The 22,919-nt window shown below is 50.2% G+C and overlaps 1 protein-coding gene across 2 annotated transcripts in view; it reads right to left on the reverse strand.

Moving 5' to 3' along the window:
* The window catches only part of magi1b (membrane associated guanylate kinase, WW and PDZ domain containing 1b), an 86,294-nt gene that overhangs the window by 16,564 nt on the left and 46,811 nt on the right, over window positions 1-22,919 (reverse strand). The window contains exons 8-15 of one of the 2 annotated variants that reach the window (XM_084464306.1): window positions 22,140-22,197; window positions 20,649-20,749; window positions 19,020-19,142; window positions 15,086-15,271; window positions 14,224-14,892; window positions 5,764-5,795; window positions 5,209-5,256; window positions 2,602-2,848 (exon numbers count right to left, since the gene is read on the reverse strand). In XM_084464306.1, the coding sequence (XP_084320432.1) occupies window positions 2,602-2,848; window positions 5,209-5,256; window positions 5,764-5,795; window positions 14,224-14,892; window positions 15,086-15,271; window positions 19,020-19,142; window positions 20,649-20,749; window positions 22,140-22,197 (1,464 nt within the window). Of the gene's footprint in view, window positions 1-2,601; window positions 2,849-5,208; window positions 5,257-5,763; window positions 5,796-14,223; window positions 14,893-15,085; window positions 15,272-19,019; window positions 19,143-20,630; window positions 20,750-22,139; window positions 22,198-22,919 lie in introns of both variants that reach the window. The other variant, XM_084464305.1, reaches the window with a different exon arrangement.

Here is a 22,919-nt window from a genome sequence, read left to right on the forward strand (position 1 = left end):
TTGAACGGAGGGACCTCTGCCGTGTCTGGTTCATCGTCCACTGGGTCGGAGGTCGGTGGGGCTTTTCAAATGGCGCGAGTGACAGCTCTTGCTCCGTCTTACACTGGAGGTAAGAGAGGCCCTCCGGTAGGGGCTTTCAATGGGATACTGAGAACACGGGGGAATGTCGTGGTTTATCTCAAGTGAGAGATTGTGTCATATACATTATACGTTTATATATATATATACGCCTTGCATGAAAGAGCCGGCAGAACCTTGACCATCCTTATGCACGGGTGCCAGCATCTGGATGGGCGTGTCCCAGCCGGAGTGGCCGAAAAATAAACAAGCCTGCAACCCCTGGATATAGTAAACGCCCTTTGAACCGGTATCCCGTGGAGCCGCGAAGGGACGCCGGGCCACAAACACCCAGAAGGTGAGCAGAAGGAAGGGTAAAGAAAAACAGCCGGCTGCCAAGCTGCTGCTTCAGTGCACGCTTGAAGTCCCCATGGAGAGCAGGCATCTTTCTTGACCCATCAGTACATAGCTGGGGGGGGGGGGGGGGGAACGGGTGGAGGCAGAGTCAGAGGCTAACTGTGGCAATCTGTCCCTGTAAAGAGTGATGGAGAGGAGAGGGCGGTGCTATGGCCCGTGTCCATTAGCAATGATGGTTGCAGGAAGAGAGACTGGGCATGAACCCATTAATAACTTAAAGACCGGCTCCAGGTCTACCTCGGCTACTGTGGTGACTACTAAAACATACCACGCCTGATGAATTTCAATTTCAAGCAAATGTATCAAATCTGAACCCTGCGTCAAAAGCCTACCTCCAAAAAAACGATGCCCAAACAAACACAACCAAGTCTGACAGCTTTTCCAATCTTTTGTTGAAATTTTGAAAAGAGGTAAATGTGATTCATTTTCTTACAAATACTTTTTTAGAAACGAAAAAGTCCAAAAAAAGTTTTTCCTTGATCTCTGATGTTTTCCCTCAAATCCTCCTTCCCATGTGCTGACTAATATCCAGGCTGTAGCCAAGGTCTTAACCCGCCAGGCTTTTTGGAGGAAAGCTAAACACAGAATCAGAAGATGCTTGCCAATACATTATTGTCTTGTTCTGTCCAGCGTCATCTCTTCATCTTCAACTAATCCCCAGTTCCCACCATCTCATCAATAACTCAATAATTGATGACACATACAGCAATAACATCAATAACTACATGGATTTCAGGCAGGTCAAGTAAAGCTCTGGTTAAAAGCCACCGACAAGAGATAAGACCCGAGTGAAGGCAAGCCTTGATGAGCAGTGCCTTCTTAAGTTTCAAATATTTTTAATCTTTTACCATAAGCCCATTACCCAGCCCACACAGTCCTTATCCTGACCTCTAGTCTTAGGGAGCCGAACAATGGAAGAGCAAAAGCGGGGCAATGATGAGATGCTGTAGGTTATTGGGACTTTCCAACTCTCATTTTCCTTATTATCCGTTGTATTTTGATCTGCTCCGCCGAGCCCCGGACTGGAGAGCAGCTTATGGTCTTAATTGGGAGGCTAGGCTTTCCCTGCTTGGCTCATGGAGGGGGGGGTGAGGGGCGGGTAGAAATCTGCTGACATCCACTCCACCACTGCTGCTAATTACACAACCATTCATCAGAAGATGCGCCTCCAAAGGGCAGAGCGGTGCAAGAGTGTGTTAATGGGGTCAGAGATGGTAATTGGGCCAAATTGCCATCTAGAACCGTTGCGCGGGATTTGATGTAATGTAGAAAACAGCAGAGATTTTTTTTTAATTTTTTTTCCCCCACTTGATAACAAAGCAGCGTCTCCGGAAGTAGACCGAGCACTATTGTCTCACCGTGAGATTCTCTAGGGTTGGGTTCTGCACCGTGCTCCAAAAGGACTACCCACAGAAGTCAGCATTTCAATGCAATTATCCGCTAGGATATTCATAAAAAAAACCGAGGACTGTGAACCATTGCATGTGTTCTTGGCCCAAATCATAATTCCAAAATCTATAATCATGGATGATAATCACACTAATAGGATTACACCTTAAGAACCAATGTTTGCAATTTCAAACTTAGTTGGCTTAAAGGTCTTATCAAAAGCATTCTCATGTCTACAGTGTTGTTACGTCACATCAATTATATGAATATGCCAAGAAACAATGCACGTCAAATTTGTACAATTACTCCAATTAATCCAACGTGATACAGACTAATAGTACAGAATAATGCAGTTTCATGGTTTGAGAAAATATTGCAGCTACTCTGTCACCAAGAACTGCCCACATTTAAACCACTGGATAAGAGTCTGGACGACAGGAGCACCAGCGGGGAGGCTACCATTGGGCATATAGGCCTATTTCCATGATGCAGCTGAAAAACAACCCCACCAACTAGAGGAGGAGTCACCCCGAACCCGATCAGCCCCCTCCACCCCCATGTTCCAGGGTACCATGCCTCCACCAGTGTACCATGCCTGTACGCCTCCACCAGGGTACCATGCCTCCACCAGGGTACCATGCCTCTACGCCTCCACCAGGGTACCATGCCTCCACCAGGGTACCATGCCTCTACGCCTCCACCAGGGTACCATGCCTCCACCAAAATAATAATACTTACGCCTACTTTCATACATGCTCCTGGACTGGGCCCAGATTTTGAAGGGGTCGGGTTTCCTTTGGGAGGGGTCGTCGGCGGGGCTGTCCTGCACGGGCAGGCCCGGCAGCGGCTGGGATGGGGCCGGGGGGGCGGAGCTCTCGCTGAGTGGGGCGGCCAGCGATGAGTGCAGCGGGGAGTCCTGCGTGAGGACGCTCCTCTGGCTGGACACACTGTGCTGGGAGCTGCTCTGACTGTCCTTCCTCGACAACTGCTGAGGTGTGGGGGGGGGGGGGGGGGGGGGGGGAATGAAAAGAGGCGGTTAAGTGTCAATCGTATGGGTGTCGTGACGCGTGAAGGAATGACGGATGTGAAACTGAAAGATGATAGACGTGGGGTTGTGTAGTGTGTGTCCTCAGAGAAAGACAGGGTTACGGTTCATCAAGGGAGGAGGAAGAGACGGGATGAGAGGCTCTCGGGCTTGATAGGACGGGAGATTCAGGATGAGAGTAAAACAGGTTCCAGGACCACAGATCTCGATGTCTCCATGGAGATCTGTGGTCTGTAGACAGTAGACCAGAAACTGATTGCTAAAAGAGTCTCTAATGTTGGCGGTGTTGTCAACTACAGAAACGCACTCTCTTATGTAACACAAAGGATATTTTTCTTTCGACTGTTCCCTCTGAAATGGGGTAAGGAGAACGCACAGTGGTGTCTCATGATTAAGTCATTCAGCTCACAAAGGGGGAATAAAAGGAAGGAGCCCACTTTGAATGATGTGGATACATTGTCTAGTCCCTTTGGCTTAATAGAGTGGAATGTGTGAGCACGACCGGGTGCATTAACTACACTTGCTGGCTCATCCACAGTGAGCGAGCAAACACACACATACACACACACGCACTAAATTTCACTGATGAAGGAAATATAAAACCCCTCATCAATTTCCAGTGGCCACCATCAAATAATATGGCTCCTTAGGCAGCGTTGTAAAGGCTCAGTTTAGCAGGGGAGTCAGTTGTTCCCGGTGCCTTAGCAGTGTACAGGGCTGTTAACCGAACCTGCTGTCAAAGCTGTCGGCTACAACGCCGTATCCCTGAGCCTCGTCACATCGTTAGAATTAGCTAATTACCATGAGCGCCAACAGAGTTAATTGCTAACAATTCTTCTCGAGGACAAGGCTGAGGAGGAGTGTGTGCTGGCTGTAATTGATTCCAAACTCCACAACTGCCAAGGCAGAACAGCGACCTGGATGGATAAGAACTGCAGGCACTGACAGCGGGGCGATACAACAGTGGAGATTGGAGGAGGCGGGGACTTCAATATCAAAGCGTTTGGCCTTCAAAGTGCAGCTGCTGTGTCTTCAATAAATCCACAGTAATTATGACCTGGATCTGCCCGTCCCCACCACCGCTGTCCATGTTAATATGCCTCATCGCTCGTACGACGTGAACCCCCGCCTGACATTTCCGTTTACATGACGATATTTCAGACGGCCTGTTTTTAAATGCAAAACTCCATCAAAAGTACGGCTTTGAACGCAATCCCCTCCGCTGTTGTTTGAAAGCAAATCAATAGCCATAAAGTGAGTCACACCGTGGGGCGTTCAATCATACGAAAGAAGGTCAAACCTCAAGGATGAGGGCGGACAGCACCACTCCTCACTTCGATGCCTTTGGGATTTCACCGTTTCAATTGCCTTTTTGTTTTTTTAAGGAATGCATCCAATCAGCAAAGTGGTCGGAGAGTTGTGGTGTATCCAGTGGAACTCCCACCCTCATTAAACACAGCAGACGAGCCTTTGAGGACGTCCTGACTGTGTGCTTCTGACCTTCCACTACTACTCATTATGTGTCCTCAGGGCCTGGCCGGCGCATTGGTTTCTCCTGCTCCAATAACTTGTTAAGGAAACAATGGAGAGAGAGAGAGAGAGAGAGAGAGAGAGAGAGAGAGAGAGAGAGAGAGAGAGAGAGAGAGAGAGAGAAAGAGACACACAGGGACAGAGAGTGAGAGCGAGAGAGAGAACAGAAAGAGATAGAGAAAGAGACACGGGGACAGAGAGAGAGAGAGAGAGAGAGAGAGAGAGAGAGAGAGAGAGAGAGAGAGAGAGAGAGAGAGAGAGAGAGAGAGAGAGAGAGAGAGAGAGAGAGAGAGAGAGCAGAGACAGAGGGAGAGGAAGAGAAAGAGGGTTGAAATTAAGTTCTCAGAGCACAGCCTAGGGCCATGTTCATTCTGGCCACCAGTAGACCCCCCCCCCCCCCCTATTTCTCTGTCCGTCTCACTCTGAGCCTGTCAGTCCAGCTTTAATCATGTCCCATCATTCTCCGCCTGCACAGGGGCAGGTTGAAAATCCAATCCACCCCCAGCCGGGCAATTTTGCTGCCGTGTACAAAAAAGCAGCTTCTACACAGCACCTTATCAAGCAACCGAATAAAATCGTACAGGATTATACTGTTCTGTATCGAAAAGGGGGGGGGGGGGGGGCGGGGGAAGGAAAAGGTCATGAAAACCACCATCACCTTTAGGAATCTATACACTGCAAACCCTTCCACCGTTATCGTCTAGGCACCACCAAATCTACCCACCACCATCAGACACAGGGCCAAAACCCCCCTGTTCATCATCACATACCCTGCGTGTGTAATCTCCGTATGGAGGAGCCAGATCCTCATACATGCCCTGGAAAACATAATGAGCAATTACATGAATTCAACACAACCATCACCTCCCTCGTCGCTGGAGGAGAGACCCTCTCCCCAGGGCTGCTAGCTCAGCACAGTGTCAGTACGCTAGCGATGGCTTCAAAAGGTAAGCTTCTCCTCCCCCTCCCCTCCCCTGCCCTCCCTCTCCCTCCCTCGCACACCAAGGGGTGGGTTTGGGGGGGGATTGGGTGTGGGGGGGCAGGCTGTGGGCGGGCTGGAGGGATTCACCCCCGCACGGCAGCCCGTGCAGCCGCATGGAGAAACACAACAAGAGCAACAGACAGAAGGCAGGAGAAAGGTTTGGGAGTGGGGGGGGGGGGGGGGGGAGGGAACGGACGGATGGACAACACGGGGCACAACATGGATTGGTGATCGGTGGATGGATGGCATCCACAGGAGACGATGAGTGATGCACAGGGAGATGCAAAAAGGTTGCGTGGGGTCCTATTATGTAACATAAAGACAAAGAGTTCTTTCTTCTTACCAGTTTCGGGCTCTTCTTTGCAGGCGCCACCCCTGGGAAGCGGGAGAAGAAAGAAAAAAAAGAGACAAAGAAAAAAAAGGGACAAAGAAAGTGGTTACAACCAAATGTGGATAACTCCACTTTCCCCAGCAGCGGACAAACAATGGGGAGGACAGATAAAAAAAAAAAAAAAAAGGACTCCAAAACGATGACGGAAGCCCGCTCTCATCGAGCTCTCGCCTCCGCCTCCTCTCCTCCTCCTCCTCCTCCTCCTCCTCCTCCTCTCCCTATCGCTCTTCTCCTCGCTCTATCTCGCCACCCCTCTCTCTCCCTTGCTTGGTTCCTGTGCTCGCTCGTCCTGCTGCGCGGCTCACGAGGAAAGCATCGCAATCTATCCGCATTAGTGCCGTAGCCGTCGCTAGGCTGGGCTGTTGCTGCTGCTGCTGCAGAGGACGGGCGGGTTAACCCCCCCCCGCGATCGCTAGTAAACTTACCCCACCAACCTAGCTCTCTGTGAGTGTGTGTGTGTGTGTGTGTGTATGTGTTTCTGTGCAGTTGTGCGCGAGTGTGTGTGTTTGTGTGTGAGCGTGCGCGATTGTGTCAGCCCGAACGCGAGGGCTAAGCAAAGAATCAAAAGGAGGAAAATAACAGAATCCCATGCGGCCGTAAACAAGAGGGAAAAAAAGCACAGAAGTGGAGGGAAAGTAGTAGCCAGCGATAGTGGGGGAGAGGGAGAGAGAGAGAGAGAGAGAGAGAGCGTGCATGAGATAGAGAGAGATGGGGAGGGGGGGAAAGGAGAAATAGAGCGGGAGACGGGGAGAGCGAGAGCGAGAGCCGTGCCGCTGGAGCTCCTGGCCGTAGCATTACCCATAGAGAAGGAGTCCAGGATACTGAACATTAAATTATAGGCAACGGTCAGTTCCCCCCTTACTGAGACCATCTTCCTGTGTCCGCGGTGCCTGCCGCTCCGCTGTCGTGGGCTCCAGCATCTGGAGGCTCTGTGCGTCCTTCCGATCGCTCCCTCGTCTGCCGCCTTTTCCTTTTTTTTTTTTCCTTCCCCCCCCCCCCACTACCAGCTTTCTTACTCGCTCACTCGCTCTAACTCTCTCCCTCCTCCATCCCTCCCTCTCGCACTCTCTCTCTCTCTCTCTCACGCCCCCTCTCTCTCTCTCTCCCTCTCTCTCCCTCTCTCTCTCTCTCTCTCTCTCCCTCTCTCCCTCTCTCTCTCTCCCCTTCCCTTGGCATCCCGGCCGCCCCCCCCTCCCCACCCCCACTACCCCCCACTCCATCCATCCCTATCTCTATCTCTCTCCCTCCAGTTCTATTCCCTCTGTGGTAAACATGCATGAAACCGAGAGCCCGCACACACACACACACACACACACACACACACACACACACACACACACACACACACACACACACACACACAGATACGCTACTGGCCCTCTGCTGTCATGAATTGAGATGTTGAAGCTTTGACAGACATGCAAGTGTGATTAGGTCGCACCCTAAAAGTGGCCTTTGCGTGGGATTTTCAGTGCACGCACGGACTTACTCACACACGCACACACACACACACACACACACACACACTCACTAATGGATGGTTAAAATAGAAACGTGTAGCCTAGATCCACACAGTGCCCCTCCTTTCCTTTCTCAACCCCGATTCTTTTATTCCTCTCCTCCTCCTTCCCGCTCTGCCTCCCAGGGCACTGCGTGAACTAAACATTTGTATGGAATTATGCAAATGAAATGAGAATGGGAAACACAATTCGTGCCGGATGTAAAAAAAAATAAAAGTGTGGCGGTTGAGTGTTAACCTCAATTAGTTGGTGTTTTTTTAAAACATTTTTTTTACAGGATTGGTAGCTGCGGCAGTTGTGTGGGTGATCCTTTCGGGAACACACACACACGCGCACGCACGCACGCATCAAACTAAAATGTTACTTTCTTAAAAAAAACATCTGTGCTGCTTCACAGCTGTGACCCCCGCCTGCTGCTTCGAGTCCCTCTCTCTTTTCCTCGCACCCCTCGTTCTTCCCAGCCAGCTCTCGTTCACCCGAATCACCTCATCAACCAATACAAATCTTTCATTTCAGCGCCAAAGCCGAGATGACGCACTCACCGCCCTCTCTCAGACAGACAGACACACAAACACGCACACATTCGGTAACTCAAGGTAACCTCTCCTTGTGCTAAATATCCTGGCAGTCCGGCGATGAAGACGCCGTCGATTGCGCATCATCCTCCGAGCCGCAGACAGACTTTATCTAGCGCTGTATTCCTCACTCTGGTCTCGCTCTACCCTCACGCCTTCCCACCAAGGGAATGTGCGCAGCCGAAATAACACAAACACGCCACGTAAACAGCGCACATGAAACGGGGGAACAACACAATGTTAACGCAGCGGCACGGAACGGAACGCAGACATGCGGCAGTGGCTCAGGAGGTGGAGGGGGGTCGGCTGGTAACCTCAAGGTTGCGTGTTCGATCCCCGGAGCGTCGAGGGGGTCCCTGAGCAAGGCACCACTCACCCTAACTGCTCCCGGCGAGCTGGTTGTCGCCTTGCATGGCTGACACCACCGTCGGTGTGAGAATGTGCGCATGACTGGGTGAAGGCAATATTGTAAAGCGCTTTGGATCAAAGTGCTATATAAATGCAGTCCATTTACATTCGAGCACAACTGTTGAGGACTGCTTTGACCTGTTGGGAGGACCTTCGCAATCGCCCTTGATTTAGATGACGCAACAGACAATACTCAATAATTAATATGACGTCGGATACAAGCAGTGCCTACAATTAATGGCTTCTGTATATTACTTCCGCTCAACGATTATTATCTACGCCAAAAAAAAAAGAGAAGGAAATTAGAAGCTTTTTGCTCCTAGTTTACAGACACAGACAGACACCGCAGATACACGCAGTGCATCGCCATGGAAACTAACCATGGTGTGATAACAGAGACGTAAGACTCACACATCGCCCGGGAAGGAGTGAAATGGGGGGGGTTCGGGACGGGGCAGAGGACAGAGAGCGAGAATCACATCCATGTCCCTTTGCAAAACAGACGGTGGATCATTGAAAGGAAAAACAATAAATGCAAAGAGCCCGGGCGGCTGGCTGTGGGTCTGACTTTGGAGCCTGGTCACTGGTGCCCGGGGTCTAGAGCAGCCATTTTCTTATCTTTGCGGTGACATTCCCTAAGGAGCTACTTTGAAAGTGCTGTCAGCAGGATGTCTCTTCTTTGGTCCTCCAAGGAGACAGGAGACATCTAAGATTATTCATTTCAGGATGCATGCCCGGTGTGTATTTCTGTGTTTGTGTGGGTGTGTCCTAATGTGCACGTGGCTATTTGTTTGGTATATGTGTTTAAAAAAAGACCAATCCTTTGAGTGCATTTTGACACAAGGCATTTAAGGTAGTTGGCCGACGCACTAACCATTATGCCGATAAGTGCCGTCTAGCCTGGCAATGAGTTTCCCCCCTCCTACTGACGCTCACACACAAAGATCAAGATTGCATTCTTCCCTCAGTCTGAAAGAGGACAATACATCATTTTTAAACAGCCCTTAACACAGAAAAAAAAAACATAAAATGCACACAAACACGACCAAGACAAAAAGCCTTTGCCTGCCCAGTGTTAAAACATAACTACATGGCGATGATTCATTACCAGCTGTCATTGCCTCTCAAAGGGTTACCAGCAAACGGACATGGATCCATTGGGACGTGACCCCAACCTTTGAAGTGTTGTCTTTGCTGAGGTGGGATGGGGGACGGGAATGGGGGGGGGGGGGTGAAAGCCTTGGGAATACGAGTCTGTCTACCAACCCCAGACACTTGTCCTGCCCGCAGACTGTAAGAGAAGACCAGGCTCGTCCGCCGGTTCACGGACATAAGAAGTGTTGCGCGTGACTGATGACTCAGGAAGAGGGAGGGCAGGGAGACGATGAGAAAGAGCAGAAGGAGGAGGAGGACGAGGAGGAGGGGGGGAGGGGATAAACAGACGGGAAAAAGGATGCGAGGGGGGGGGTGGGGGGGGGTTGTTCTGCACCACTCTTTCATCATCCTGCCTCTGATCCCTCTGACATCCCTCCGTCCTCTCCCCCCCCATCCTCCTCAGCCCCTCCATCCTCCTAACACCCGCTCTGCCTCTGTCCTCCTTTCCCTTCAACCCCTCCTCTCTCTCGTTTCCCCCCCCCCTCCTCCTCAGCTCCTCAGCCCCTCATCTCTCCCCTCCCCTCCCCTCCCCGCGTCCTCCTCTCCCTTGGTGCGCTGCAGTTATCCTCTGAGCTCTGAGCCAACAGTCACGGCCACGGCCAAGCGCTGATTACCTCACATTGGCTGCAGCAGTAGCAGCTGGCGCCGTCTCACAAACAGGTGAGAGGCGAGACAATGTGTTGTGCATCGTGACATGCGATGAGAGCTCTTTTCGATGGGCTCTCTTCCTCTCGGGACAGCGTTGGACCGGTGTGTCCCGGGCAATCGGGGGGGGGGGGTATTGAGAGCGGTGGTATTCCGCAACAAAGGGCGATCTAGGCGGTTCTTCCCCCTACCCTCTATCTGATGAAAGGCAGCCCGATGCAGATGCAGGCGTCCCCAAAGACCCTGGGCATTTACACCTTCTCAAAGGAAGCAAGGGAGTGGAAATTAAAATTTGCGCTATGCAAGCCAAGTGGGGCCAAAATGTGTGATTTCAGCAAATCAGAGGCGGCCCACGGGAGACACGAGGAGGAAACAAAATCAACTTGCTAGGGCCCGGTTATTTCTGGACACCACTAGTTGGAAAAGCCTCGGGTCTACTCGGGGAGTCCCCGTTGGTCGTGTACTGTATAAAACCCCCAGAAGGATGCTCTGGAGATGACGGTGCCCTGGGAGGCTTTGGTCACATGCGTACCCTAATAAGGCGTTCTTTTCAAAGTGACACCGGCCTTGGCATTAAAAGTCGGGGTTGCGTGGGTTTGATGAGCGCTAATAGGATCCATGCAACACATTCCCACACGGGGCTTCAAAAGTACATTGAACACATAATACTCCTCTGCCCACAGCGGGATAACATACCTTTCTTCTGTACTCTAACTGCTCTGGGATCTCTTAATGAGTGTACATGTGTGTACACATCGCGCCCCCGCCTGATGTGTGTGTGCGTTCACCAATTACAAGGTCTCCCTGGCTAGATCCCTGGCTCCCTGGTTAGATTGGTAATTGAACACATTCCTGTGTTTTCTGTATATATATATATATATATATATAAAAACAAACACAAGAGCCAGGACACACACAAGAGAGAGAGAGAGAGAGAGAGAGAAAGAGACAGAGACAGAGACAGAGACAGAGACAACCAGACAGAGAGACAGAGACAGAGACAGAGACAGAGAGAGAGACAAACAGACAGACAGACAGACAGACAGACAGAGAGACAGAGAGACAGAGAGAGAGAGAGAGAGCTGGCACCACCTCTAAGGCTCATCTCATCATAAAGGGGGTCTGACTCCTCCCGCTGGGTAAGCATGTGTCTGGAGAGGAGGGGGGGGGGGCGTCGGTGTATAATCAACACAGACGACGCATGTTGGAAGGAGCTGTTGACACATGTACGCCTTTGGTGACGCGCATGACCAACACAGGCTTACTACGGCAAGGCACCCAGAGCCAAACACAACCCCCTGCCCGCGCCACCCCACACACACACACACGCACACACACCGAGACACACACCTGAACCGGGGCGGTTGTCAAGACGATGCTATTGTGGGAGCGTGACAAAAGGGAGAATACAAGGGGAGAAGGACAGGCGGAGAGAGAACGAGTGCGACAGTGGAGACACGGACGACAAGACCGCCGTGTACAAAACATATCATGTGACTTGCCGCAAACGCCCCTGGCATTAGGAACGAGTTGGTCTTAGCAGACACAATCGCGCACACACACACACACACACACACACACACACACACACACACACACACACACACACACACACACACACACACACACACACACACACACACACACACACACACACACACACACACACACACAAGCACGGGCCACACACTTGTATGCATGTGTGCATGGAACACGCACGCGCACAGATTTCTGGAGTTAAAAAGTCGCAGCGTTAGCCAAGGCCAGCCTGGCGGCTAATATGGACCAATTACTCGTATCACGCAGCGGGTAGGGAGCTTTGAAGGTCTCTCGACTCAAACTCCTCGTCCATTGCCTAGGATACCTGCCTCAGAACCCTTCATGTGGACCATGCTATATCTGTCTATCCCGTGAAGAGGAATAGTGCAGGAAAGGCCTTTTCATTTGTTTTGGTCAACGACGTAAAATATATTTCAATGCATTTTTTGGTGATTTTTGCGTGGTTTAAAGTCAATTCTTGAAAACGATCAATTCCAACATACCGGCTAATATTAGCCTAGTCGGCTAACGTAATAAATATTATAAATGTATGACATCCAACAGAGCTCTGTTCTGTCTGAGCACACGCGCGTATTCACATCCGATCATGACAAAACCTGCATCAATGAAGAGATCGTAGAAGCATTCGACTGATTACAAATGTTAAGTACATGAATGAATGATGAGTTTCTGCATATAGAGCAAATGTGGCACCATTCAATTTAGCAGAACAGCGAAAGTGCCCTATCGATAGAGAGAACCATTTTCACCCGCGCGTGGGGCATGCCATGACAGCTGCTGTTGACTCTGTTTGCAATTGACTTTTTTTGGAACATCTTTAATGGTTTAGAAATGCTGCCAAACTGCCAGACTTTTTTTTCCCTGAAATTGTGCATCCTTTTAGACTAACGGGCCAGAATGTGGTCCCCTTCGATAAATAAAGTGAAAGGATTACACATAGGGGGTATCAAACAAACAACTAGGACATTAACGTAACAAGGCTTGTCCTTCGAGTAGCCACGCAATGCTGTGGTATCACTCATTTACCCCCCCTCCCCCGTCTGAACACACACACACACAACATTGCCAACATGATTCGAATACATCTATCAAAAATGACAACCGACATCGACTTAACACAGTCCCATCGAGGACTTGAATCATCAATGACCCGAGGTCACCCCTCGTAAGCCTTCCTCATATCGCCTCCTGCATGACGAAACGCTTACTTGAGCTGTGGCAATGACCCCCCCCCCGACTTTAATGGGTGCCTCAAACTGCCCTCTGACCTTTCTGCTGAGCATGACGCACACAGCTCAAACGTATGCTATGCTAGAGCAAAGAGCTACCTGAGAAGGTTTGGTCAAGAAAAGAAAAAGGCAATCACTTCATCTGTAACCGTGTGTGTGTGTGTGTGTGTGTGTGTGTGTGTGTGTGTGTGTGTGTGTGTGCGCGCGTCTGAAAGCCCAATTCAAGGGTTTTGTGCCGGGACGATTGTCAATCTGAGGTGTCGACAGAAGCAAGATTGCGCTGTGAATGCGGCTGGCGACCGACCGGTGCGCAGAATAATTGCCATTTACGGACGACACACACACACACACACACACACGGGCACGCACACACACACACGGGCACGCACACACACACACACACACACACACACACACACACACACGCGTGTTCCAACGTTGCAAAACATTCAGGGCCACAGATAAAGCTAACCGTACACATGATGATGCAAATTATTTGCTCTGGCCTTTTGACTGAGGGCCACGTTTAAGCCCGACTAAACCTGACCAGACAGATTCACAACCAGCACACACAAGCCACAGGGGGTGGGGGGAACGGAGACAGAGAGACAGAGAGAGAGACACACACACACACGCAGAAAGACAGATGAATAGATGGATAAATAGACAGATGGATAGACAGAAAGATAGATGAGCCTGCGATCTCTCTTTCAACTCCCTCTGTCAACGCTCTGTCTGGCGGCCCAGTCCTGGCATCGCGTTCTCCATCACTTCATCTCCCTGATCAGTCCGTTGTTCCGACTGTACAAATTCAACAACTCACTGACAAAGTCTCACTTCGTCAGTTTCTTCGTGTCGCTCCTTTCTAATCTCTCATCTACTATTCCTCCAGTCTATTCTCTCCTGCCACCTGCTTTCCAGGACGCCATCAGGTCCTGGCGTGGATCACTAAATAAGGTAGTCAATATGCCGGGCGACGGAACCGCCCACAGCAGGCTGCCGTCTCGCACTCGCGTCTTCCGCGCGATCCGACGACATCATGCGGGAGGTGCCCACCGCGTCGTAACACGACATACACACCGACGGCATCAAAAAGGAAAAAAAAAATAGGCAAACAAAACACATTGACAATCCCACCCGGCCCGTCTCGCCACGAATCAACAAACAAAACACAAAACAAAACAAAACAAGCTGTGACTCATGCGATGCATACGCTAAATACACAAAACACACACACACACACACATTACAAACACCACACACACACACACACACACACACACACACACACCAGCCATGACGCGCCACCGAAGCACCCACCTCTCTGCACCAGCATGGTGACCTCGGTGCCCTTGGGACACTTGCTGAGCAGGTCCACCACCTGGTTGTGGCTCATGCTCTGCACGTTCCGCTTGTTCACCTCCACGATGATGTCGCCCTCCTTGAGGCCGCGGCAGCGCGGGTAGTCCACGATCTGCTTGACCCGCTGCCCGCCGCCGCCAGGGCTGTCGGCGATGGTGAACCCGAAGCCCTTGTCGCCCTTCTCCATGTGCACCGTGATGAGCTCCGGCTGCGTGGCGATGGACGAGGCCAGCGTCTGCCCCTCGCTGCCCGCCGCCTCCGAGGCCGATGAGGGGCTGTGGGGCCGCGGCAGGCCGTTGAGGGCCATCCCGCCGCCGCCGCCGCCGCCGCCGCCGCCGTTGTTCATGGCCAGGTGGTTGCTGCCGTGGCTGCCGTGGCTGGACGGTGGGGAGTCGTAGTTGCCGTGCGACTCCTGCCCGTTGACGATGATGGGCTCCTTGTTCTCCGTGATGGCCACCGAGGTCACCATGCTGGTGTTGGGGTCGTCGGGGTCGAAGGGCAGCGGGTAGCCGCGGCACAGCTCCAGGTTCACCATGGAGCCGATGCCGATGGACTGGAAGATCTTCACCACCTGGGCGTGGGTGTAGCCCAGCACGCACGTGTCGTTCACGCTCACGATGACGTCGCCTGGGAGGGGAGGGAGGGAGGGGGGGAGGGGAGGGGAGGGGAGGTGACGTTCAGCAGTGCAGGTTAAATATCACGTGGGTGGCTTCTGCAGTACAGCCGGGGGGGGGGGACAGCACACAGAACAGCACGGGGGCTCCCTCGGGACGGAGTGGATAGGGTTTTTGGGTATTTTTGCCCCCCGGGACACACCCACCTGTCTCCATCTTGCCGTCGAGCGCGGCGGGGCCGTCCAGCACCAGGCTCTTGATCTGGAGGAACTCGTCGGGCTCGTCGCCGCCGACGACGGTGAAGCCGAAGCCCCGGCGGCTCTTCTTCAGCTTGGTGTTGATGAAGGTCCCCTTCAGCTCAGCCGGGTTCCGCGTGAAGAAGGGCTTCCCCCCTGGAGCGACGGAGAAACAACGCTCGTCAGCGTCGTCAGCCAGGACGGGCGATCGTAGTGAAACGCGTTAATATGCGAGTTAACGGGCATTTTAGTGTGGACGTTGATTTGCGGGTTAATCGGCAGGTTAATGTGTTTGTTAATGTGCTTGTTCATTCACACGTGACTGCACACGTTAATTGACACGTTAAAGGGAAAGCAGAGATATCACCTAAATTGACGTTTGGCTTTGTCTTATCCAGATTCCGACGAGTTGTTTTATTCCAAATTCATCATTGTTCGTCCAGAAGGGGAGTTTGTGAGCAGCCAGCAGCGCATAGCTCTTACGGTTCCAGAATCGTTTTGAATGAGTAATTCGGAACACATTGGGAATCTTTGGAAAGTAATTAAAAGAGTATGTCCCTCAAATGAACAGGAGCCCGGCTACTGTAACTCTGCAAGTCAAATGAAGTGAACGGAAAGCCAGCAATCTTCCCTTCTTGACTCACCATTGGCTATTTTACATTATTTTTTGGGGTGCTCAAGCACATTTCATTCAAGCATTACTAAATATTATAATTATCTGGAATCATTTTTAGGGGAAGAAAAGAAGGAAGTGAATTTCATGGCGCAGTGTAGGAAGACAAGTAAAAACGACGGCGAATAAAGTGGTAAAAAAAATTGGGGTTGTTATTACGGTGACTCGCACATCTAGTTGGACTACACTTGTATTCTCTCCGCCTCAGCACAGACTCTTCTGGATCAATTCCACTCCAAAATGGATCCTCAGTGATGGCTTCTTTCTTGCCCTGACGCCATACTTGCACTGTATGCATATAACCCTCTCAGTAGGGGTTGAGCCGCCCGTAAAGGTCTGATCATAGAATTGCCCCTGAGACGCACAATGACGGATTGGGAATTAATCAACAGACAAATGCCAAAATACAGATATCTCTCTAAATGTAAATTCTCTTTGCATTCCGACAGAAATCAATAAATCAAATGTATAGATCAAATGTAAAATCAAATATATATTTATTGCCGTCGCTGCCCTGTAATAAACCTATCCAATAATTTAATTCAGCCCACATGCAATTATTGGACGACTCACCTGCTTGCCTGCCTCCATGCACTCATTGCGCTTGACCAGAGGCTTCCACAAGGCAAGTCAGACCTAAAGATAGCAAGCTATTTTGGTTGAATCCTTTCATCTAGCATACTCTGGCCGGTTTGCCTACCATACATTTAATTCACATGTCAATTCAGTTGTGAAACACCCAGAGGGGACCATTAACCCAAATCCGTCTAATCATCAATCTACCCCAGCAGTCCGTTGTTCGGGAATGCATTGCTCTGTGGTAAATTGTGCAAGAGTTCAATTATTAATACAAGGTCGTATATTTTCAATGTGTATTAGATGTTTTCAATGAAACTGTACGACTCCAACACGGGGTAATGAGACTGGGTCTTTATGCGTTGCAATCCTACAGTCGGACAGCTATCAACGGCACACTCTCACATGCAGGGAAAGGGACTAGCTCTACATTCCAGCCCTGGAAACAGCCAGCAGGCAGACAGGCAGGGAGACCGATTGTGGAGGAAATAAGACTCCATTTCACTCCACTGAACTCTTAAGACTCATTACTTGGACTTGTTACAAGTCTCTATTTTTTCGCTGTGCCTGGCCTTTCTGTCTCCAGCTTCCTGCCTCCATTTTGAGTGCAAGCCGCGACGGAGGAAATGAGGAGGATGTAGTAAATTATAAGCAGGCGCTGAGTGATACGAGATGCCATGAATCAAAACCACGAGAGGTCTCCATTGACTTACAAAAGGAGAGGATGTAGCGACACAAGAAAACCTGAGCTTAAGCAAGCAAGCGATATTTCTTAATGAAAAGAAGGATGGGACACTAAGCATTCAGTTTATTGGAGTGATTTAAGGGAGAGGAAACATTATATTGACTTGCGTTCAGAGCAGAGATGTAGTGGACGGATGAGACTGACCAAAGGAACGACTGAGAACAAGGTCTTGAGGGAAGGACAGACTTTTGTCATCCAATTCGAAAAACAAAACCCTTCTACGGTGTTGGGTGTGCTTTTTAGTATTTCTTTGAGTTTTTTGTGTGATGTTTGGTGTGTGTTCAAATCCAAGGCAGACGGAGAAGAAGAAGGAGAGCAAACAAAAAAACATGAAAAGCTGGAAAATTGCAGAGTTTGAGCAACGCATTTCTCTCGAGGGATGCGCCGGCCAAGACACATACGCTGAGGACAAACAAACAACTGATCCACACCAAAAAGATAGCAGAACAACAAAAACTAACAGAAGGCAGCAAGAAAGTCAATTTGAAACATTAAAGAAGAAGTGGATTGACTAAAACAATGGGCGAGAGGGAGAGAGACCGAGAGACCGAGAGTATCACAACAGAGGCGGTTGACCCTGTGGCTGTGTTAATTATAAGTAGAAAAAGGGTGCCGCACTGGTGGAACGTAAAAGGTCCAAGAGCGCTGGAGGAGGCAGAGGACATGTTTCACAGGTCATTTCTCCAGAACCATTTAGTTCAGTCTGGATGGGTGCGTGCGTTCAGCAGTGTGAGATTGAATGATCTGAAATATTGGTATCAAAAAAAGGCGAGCTACATGCTAAATGTGAGCAGTGCACTATAGTTAACGTTGTACGTGGTCTGAGAACGAGCGTTAAAGGACATAGTTCTTTAACCATACCAAAACACAAAAGGCTTTGCCGAGGGTGCTTAATTATGAACAAAAGTTCAATACCAAAAGAATGGCATATCATTACTTTACTTAATAAAACGTTAATATAAATGCAGAAATGTCATAGTAATCTAATTGATGGATTAGATTACTAGATTACTATCTAATTGATGGAAAGAGAGCTCTGGTGGAACTGCTCAGCAAGACATACGTTAAACTGAGACAGTCCTGCTAGCTACTCGACACATTTTGATCTTTAGTAGTACTACCCTTGATACCCTTTATGTGTAGTTAGAATAACTACCACTTGATACCCTATACATGTAGTTACTTAGTAGTACTACCACTTGTTACATTATACATGTAGTTCTTTAGTAGTACTACCACTTGTTACCTTGTACATGTGGTTCTTTAGTAGTATTACCGTTGATACAATATACGTGTTGTTCTTTAGTAGTGCCTCCACTTGTCCCATAATATATTATTATGTGTTTCTCTTTGGTAGTACTTCCACTTGTTACATGGGGGGACATTGGGGGCATCCGTGGCCTACTGGTTAAGGAGTTTGACCGATAACTGGAGGGTGGCCGGTTTGAATCCCGACCAGTAGGCAAAAGAAAATGTGGACGGGGGGAGTGGTTGTGCAGCACTCTCCTACTCGCCCTCAATCGCAGATGAGGTGCCCTTGAGCAAGGCACCTGAAACCCCCACCTGCTCCCCGGGCGCTGCACTGCGGCTGCCCACTGCTCCGGGTGTGCCGGTGTGCCCCTGTGTGTGTGTGACAAGGTCACTCCTCTGTGTGTGTGTGTGTGTGTGTGTGTGTGTGTGTGTGTGTGTGTGTATGTGCAAGTGTGTATGTGTTCACCGGCTCCCAGATGGGTCAAAAGCAGAGAAAGAATTTTCCCCAAAAAGGGACAATAAAGCATAACTTAACATTATACGCGTTGCTCTTTCGTACCACCCTTGATGCCGTATACGTGTTGCTCTTTCGTAGTACTACCCTTGATGTCCTATATGTGTTGTTTTTTTCAGCTGCACTACCGCTTTGTGGTACTCACGTTTCTGGCCCATGGCGTTGGGCACGGGCGGGCCCTTCTGCGGGTCCCTGTAGGTCTCCTGCTGGGTGGCTGCAGCGTAGCTGGCCAGCGGGGCCCCCGCCATGCTGGAGTCTTCGATCCATTCTGCAACAGCAAGGGGCACGTGAACTCCGGATGGGGGTCATGACGAGTGTGTGTGTGCGGGTGCCCACCTCCTATGAATTTACAGTTTATTCTTGGCGAGTGGGGTGGGGTGGGGGCGGGGGTTGGCAAGAAGCAAGAGCTAATGCCCGTGACGCAAAAAACTTCCATTCCAGCTGCCCTCACCCTCTCCCTTGGGGATCTAGGGGAGATTGGCTAGGAAGCTGAGGTTGAATTTCTGGGGTGAAAATTACAAATCTCACAGTGCGGCTGCAATACAGCCACAAAACGCCCCTACGGAGCCCTGGGGATGCTTATAAAACCGTGACTAGCCGTGATTGAGGGACAACCAGTGATGTATATAATAAAGCCTTGACTCCCTGCAGAGCGACAATAGACGGCTATTAAATTACATTTACCAACCGGGTGAAAAGAGCCGCATATTCCCGGTTTTCCCTCCCTTGACGAACGACCGTGCCGGCAAAAGCACAGCGTTCCATCTTCACACTGGGCGCCCGCCCGCCATAAATCACCCGTCCATGTTCCTCCTTGCGCTCATATGAAGCACGGCAGTCATTAATATTCAGCGCGCTGAGATAGAATCAATAGGGCAGGGTCGGAGGGAAAACCCTGTGCGTGTATTGGGTTTTGGTCGAGAGAGAGATTGAGTATTCATAGGGCCGGACGCTCTCGGGGTGTAATCGAGTAAGACAACGTTTTCTGCTGAGGGAGGAGAATGTGAAGAGCCGTGGAGAGGCTTCCCCACCTCCTGAGAGTCCAATCTCCATTTGGTATCCCTCTCCCCGCAGGACGTCCTGAAGATGGATGTGGGAGGGGATGGGGGACGGGGGGTGTGGGGGGGGGCTACTGCTACGCTTCGAGTGTTTTTCGGTTGCCGTGGGCCGATACAGGAAAATAATATCTGAACAAGATCCTCCGCAGCAGTAGGGAGTTTTCAAACGTGTGCCGCGCAGGCCCGGGAATTAACGCAACCGGAGACGGACGGTAACACGTGGTTTTATTGTATCGCGCCTAAAGTGGTGTTAGCGACTAAAGTGGGGTTAAATGTGTTAGCGCGGCGCCATGTGGTCCTGCTCAAATAACCCTTTAGGTGAGAAGCTGAACGATGACATCCGACCAGCTTGACGGCACACTTACCTTTCATGCCACTGTGAGAGAGAGCATTTATCAACGGTTTTTGTCACATACACAACTGAGCTACAAAGGAGAATATACCCATTAAAACGGCTGCGGGTACCCAGCTATAAATCATAGGTATGCCTTTATGGAAGGTCGCTTAGCAAATCATAAGTTAGTAGCAGGCGACAGCGAGAATTAGCCAAAGTCGGGTACACAGAAGCCACACACGGACACACGCACGCACGCACCCGCACACACACGCGGATTCGTCACAAACACACCCCACTCGCGCCACATGGATTTGAAAGAAAGAAAAAAAATGACGCCCTGGGTGCGGGCTGGTGAACGAACCTCGGATGTAGCGCTCACCTTCGGGTGGCTGCTGGCTGAGCGGCTGCTGCTGCTCCAGCTGCCGGCGCCGCTTCGCCTCCAGCACGGGGTTCTCGTACTGGGTCTTCCTGTTGATGTGGCTGGAGGGTGGAGGTGAGGAGGCGAGGAGGAAGGCCAGCGGTCGATCGGGTTGGTAGGTTGGTTGGTTGGATCAGGGGCAGACAGGCAGGGTGGTGGTGGTGGGGAAGGGGATGGAGGGACACAGTAAAAGGTAAGACAACAAGGATGAAATAAAGAATAAAACAAAGACATCACGGGGGGGGGGGATGGTAGATTGGAGGGCCGGAGCACAGAGGAGAAAGAAGATTGGAAAATTTGAATGAGGCATATGAATGTATACAGACACACGTGAGGCGGTGGAATTGAATTACGTTGGGTGCGGTGTGTGGGGGTGGGGGTGGGGGTGTGGTGTGTGGGGGTGCAGTCAGTGTGGGTGGGGGTGTGGTGTGTGGGGGTGCAGTCAGTGTGGGTGGGGGTGGTGGTTGGTGTGTGGGAGCATTAGGTAAAAAAAGAAGAAGAGGAAATTGAAATCCGAGGAATGGAAAAACATAACGACAAAAGGCGGACAAAGGAATGTTTTTCACAATACAGGAGGAAAAGAAATGAGACAATCATTGGTCGGATGGAAAATACGAAAAACGTATGGAAACCATAGCAATGTATGGATTGGATAATCAAGCAACCACAGACAAGGTTGTGGATGAGGAAAGAATGAGAGAAGGAGGAGAAAATGAGGTCATAGGGAAAGAGAGAGAGAAGGAGAGAGAGAGAGTGAGAGGTAGGGAAAACAAGACAGCTTGGACGGTGAAGGAGACTCAAAGGAACGATATAGAGATAAGGATTGATCAATACGGTAGGCAAACACGGTTTAAGAACCAACAAACAGCTCACGTTCCAACGAAAATCACAGTCAAAATGAAACTAAATCCCAACTAGTCAATGGTATTTAGGCGAAGGAGAAATAAAGATAAAGAAAAACAGAATCATCAAGCAGAAGAAAGGAAATAGACATGAATTAAAACCATTCCAACGGGCTAATAATGCAGACTGAAAAAAGGACATCAAAATAAAACATCAGCAGCAGAGCTGCCAGTCCCCCGAGGTATCAGCGTCAAAAACACATGAAACATATTTACATTTTGCACACACACACACACACACACACACACACACACACACACACACACACACACACACACACACACACACACACACACACACACACACACACACACACACACACACACACACACACACACACACACACACACTTCAAATGACATGAGCACAAAAATGCCCTACATTTCTTGAAAAGGACTGAAATAGTTATGTATGTGGCTGGTGTTTAATACTGCAACAGTACATCTGTTGTGTGAGCTCTCTGTATTTTACAGTACAGCCCAACATCTTTCCTCCACAACACCACCACCACCACCGCCGCCGACGCCAGGACCCCGCTGTGTGACTTACTCCACGTAGTAGACCCCATACACTGGATCGTCTATCTTCTCCCACCCGGTCGGCAGTTCTGCATGAAAGGAAAACAGACACACACACACACACAGAGACACAGACAGACAGAGACAGACAGTGAGTATAGGTAGATCGAAAACGCAGTTGCCGGGCGATATATTGTTGACTGTAAAGAAGGAATTGGGGCCAGCAGAGAACTCTGCCATGCGTCCTTTCGGCATGTTTGTCAGTCAGTCTTCAAGGCCAGAGGGAGGATGCTTCACAGGCTGTCTGCCACCATCCCCTCGCCCCGCCTGCCTGCCCTCCCTCCCTCCCTCCCTTTCCATTGCTGCAATTTTCACGCATCAGATAAGTTTAAAGCGGGGCGGCAGGGACACACAGATAGGAGGAGGAGGAGACAAACACACACACATACACACTGACACACACACACACACTCAGAAAGACAAACACAAACCAACATGACACAAAGATAATCACTCACACACTGATAAACACATACATACTGACAAACAAACAAACATACAGACAGACACACACTTGCCAGGTGCCTCCTTATTCACTTTGGGAGATGGTTCCATTTTGCTTATCTTCCTCTTTCTTCCTGCCAGTCATAAAACCGCTAATGAAAAGGAAAGAGCACTAATCTATTGCTCTTTAATCAATGATGTGTTAACTCGTTGTCCTTAAGGGGCCGACGAGAGCGGGCGTGTGCTGAGGCATGGCTCCCAGCTGTGGTCGGTGGGTTGTGACCTCATGGATTTCTCCCGGTCAATC

Source organism: Micromesistius poutassou (genome assembly GCF_964030765.1).
Source record: "Micromesistius poutassou genome assembly, chromosome: 2".
NCBI classification, from domain to species: Eukaryota; Metazoa; Chordata; class Actinopteri; order Gadiformes; family Gadidae; genus Micromesistius; species Micromesistius poutassou.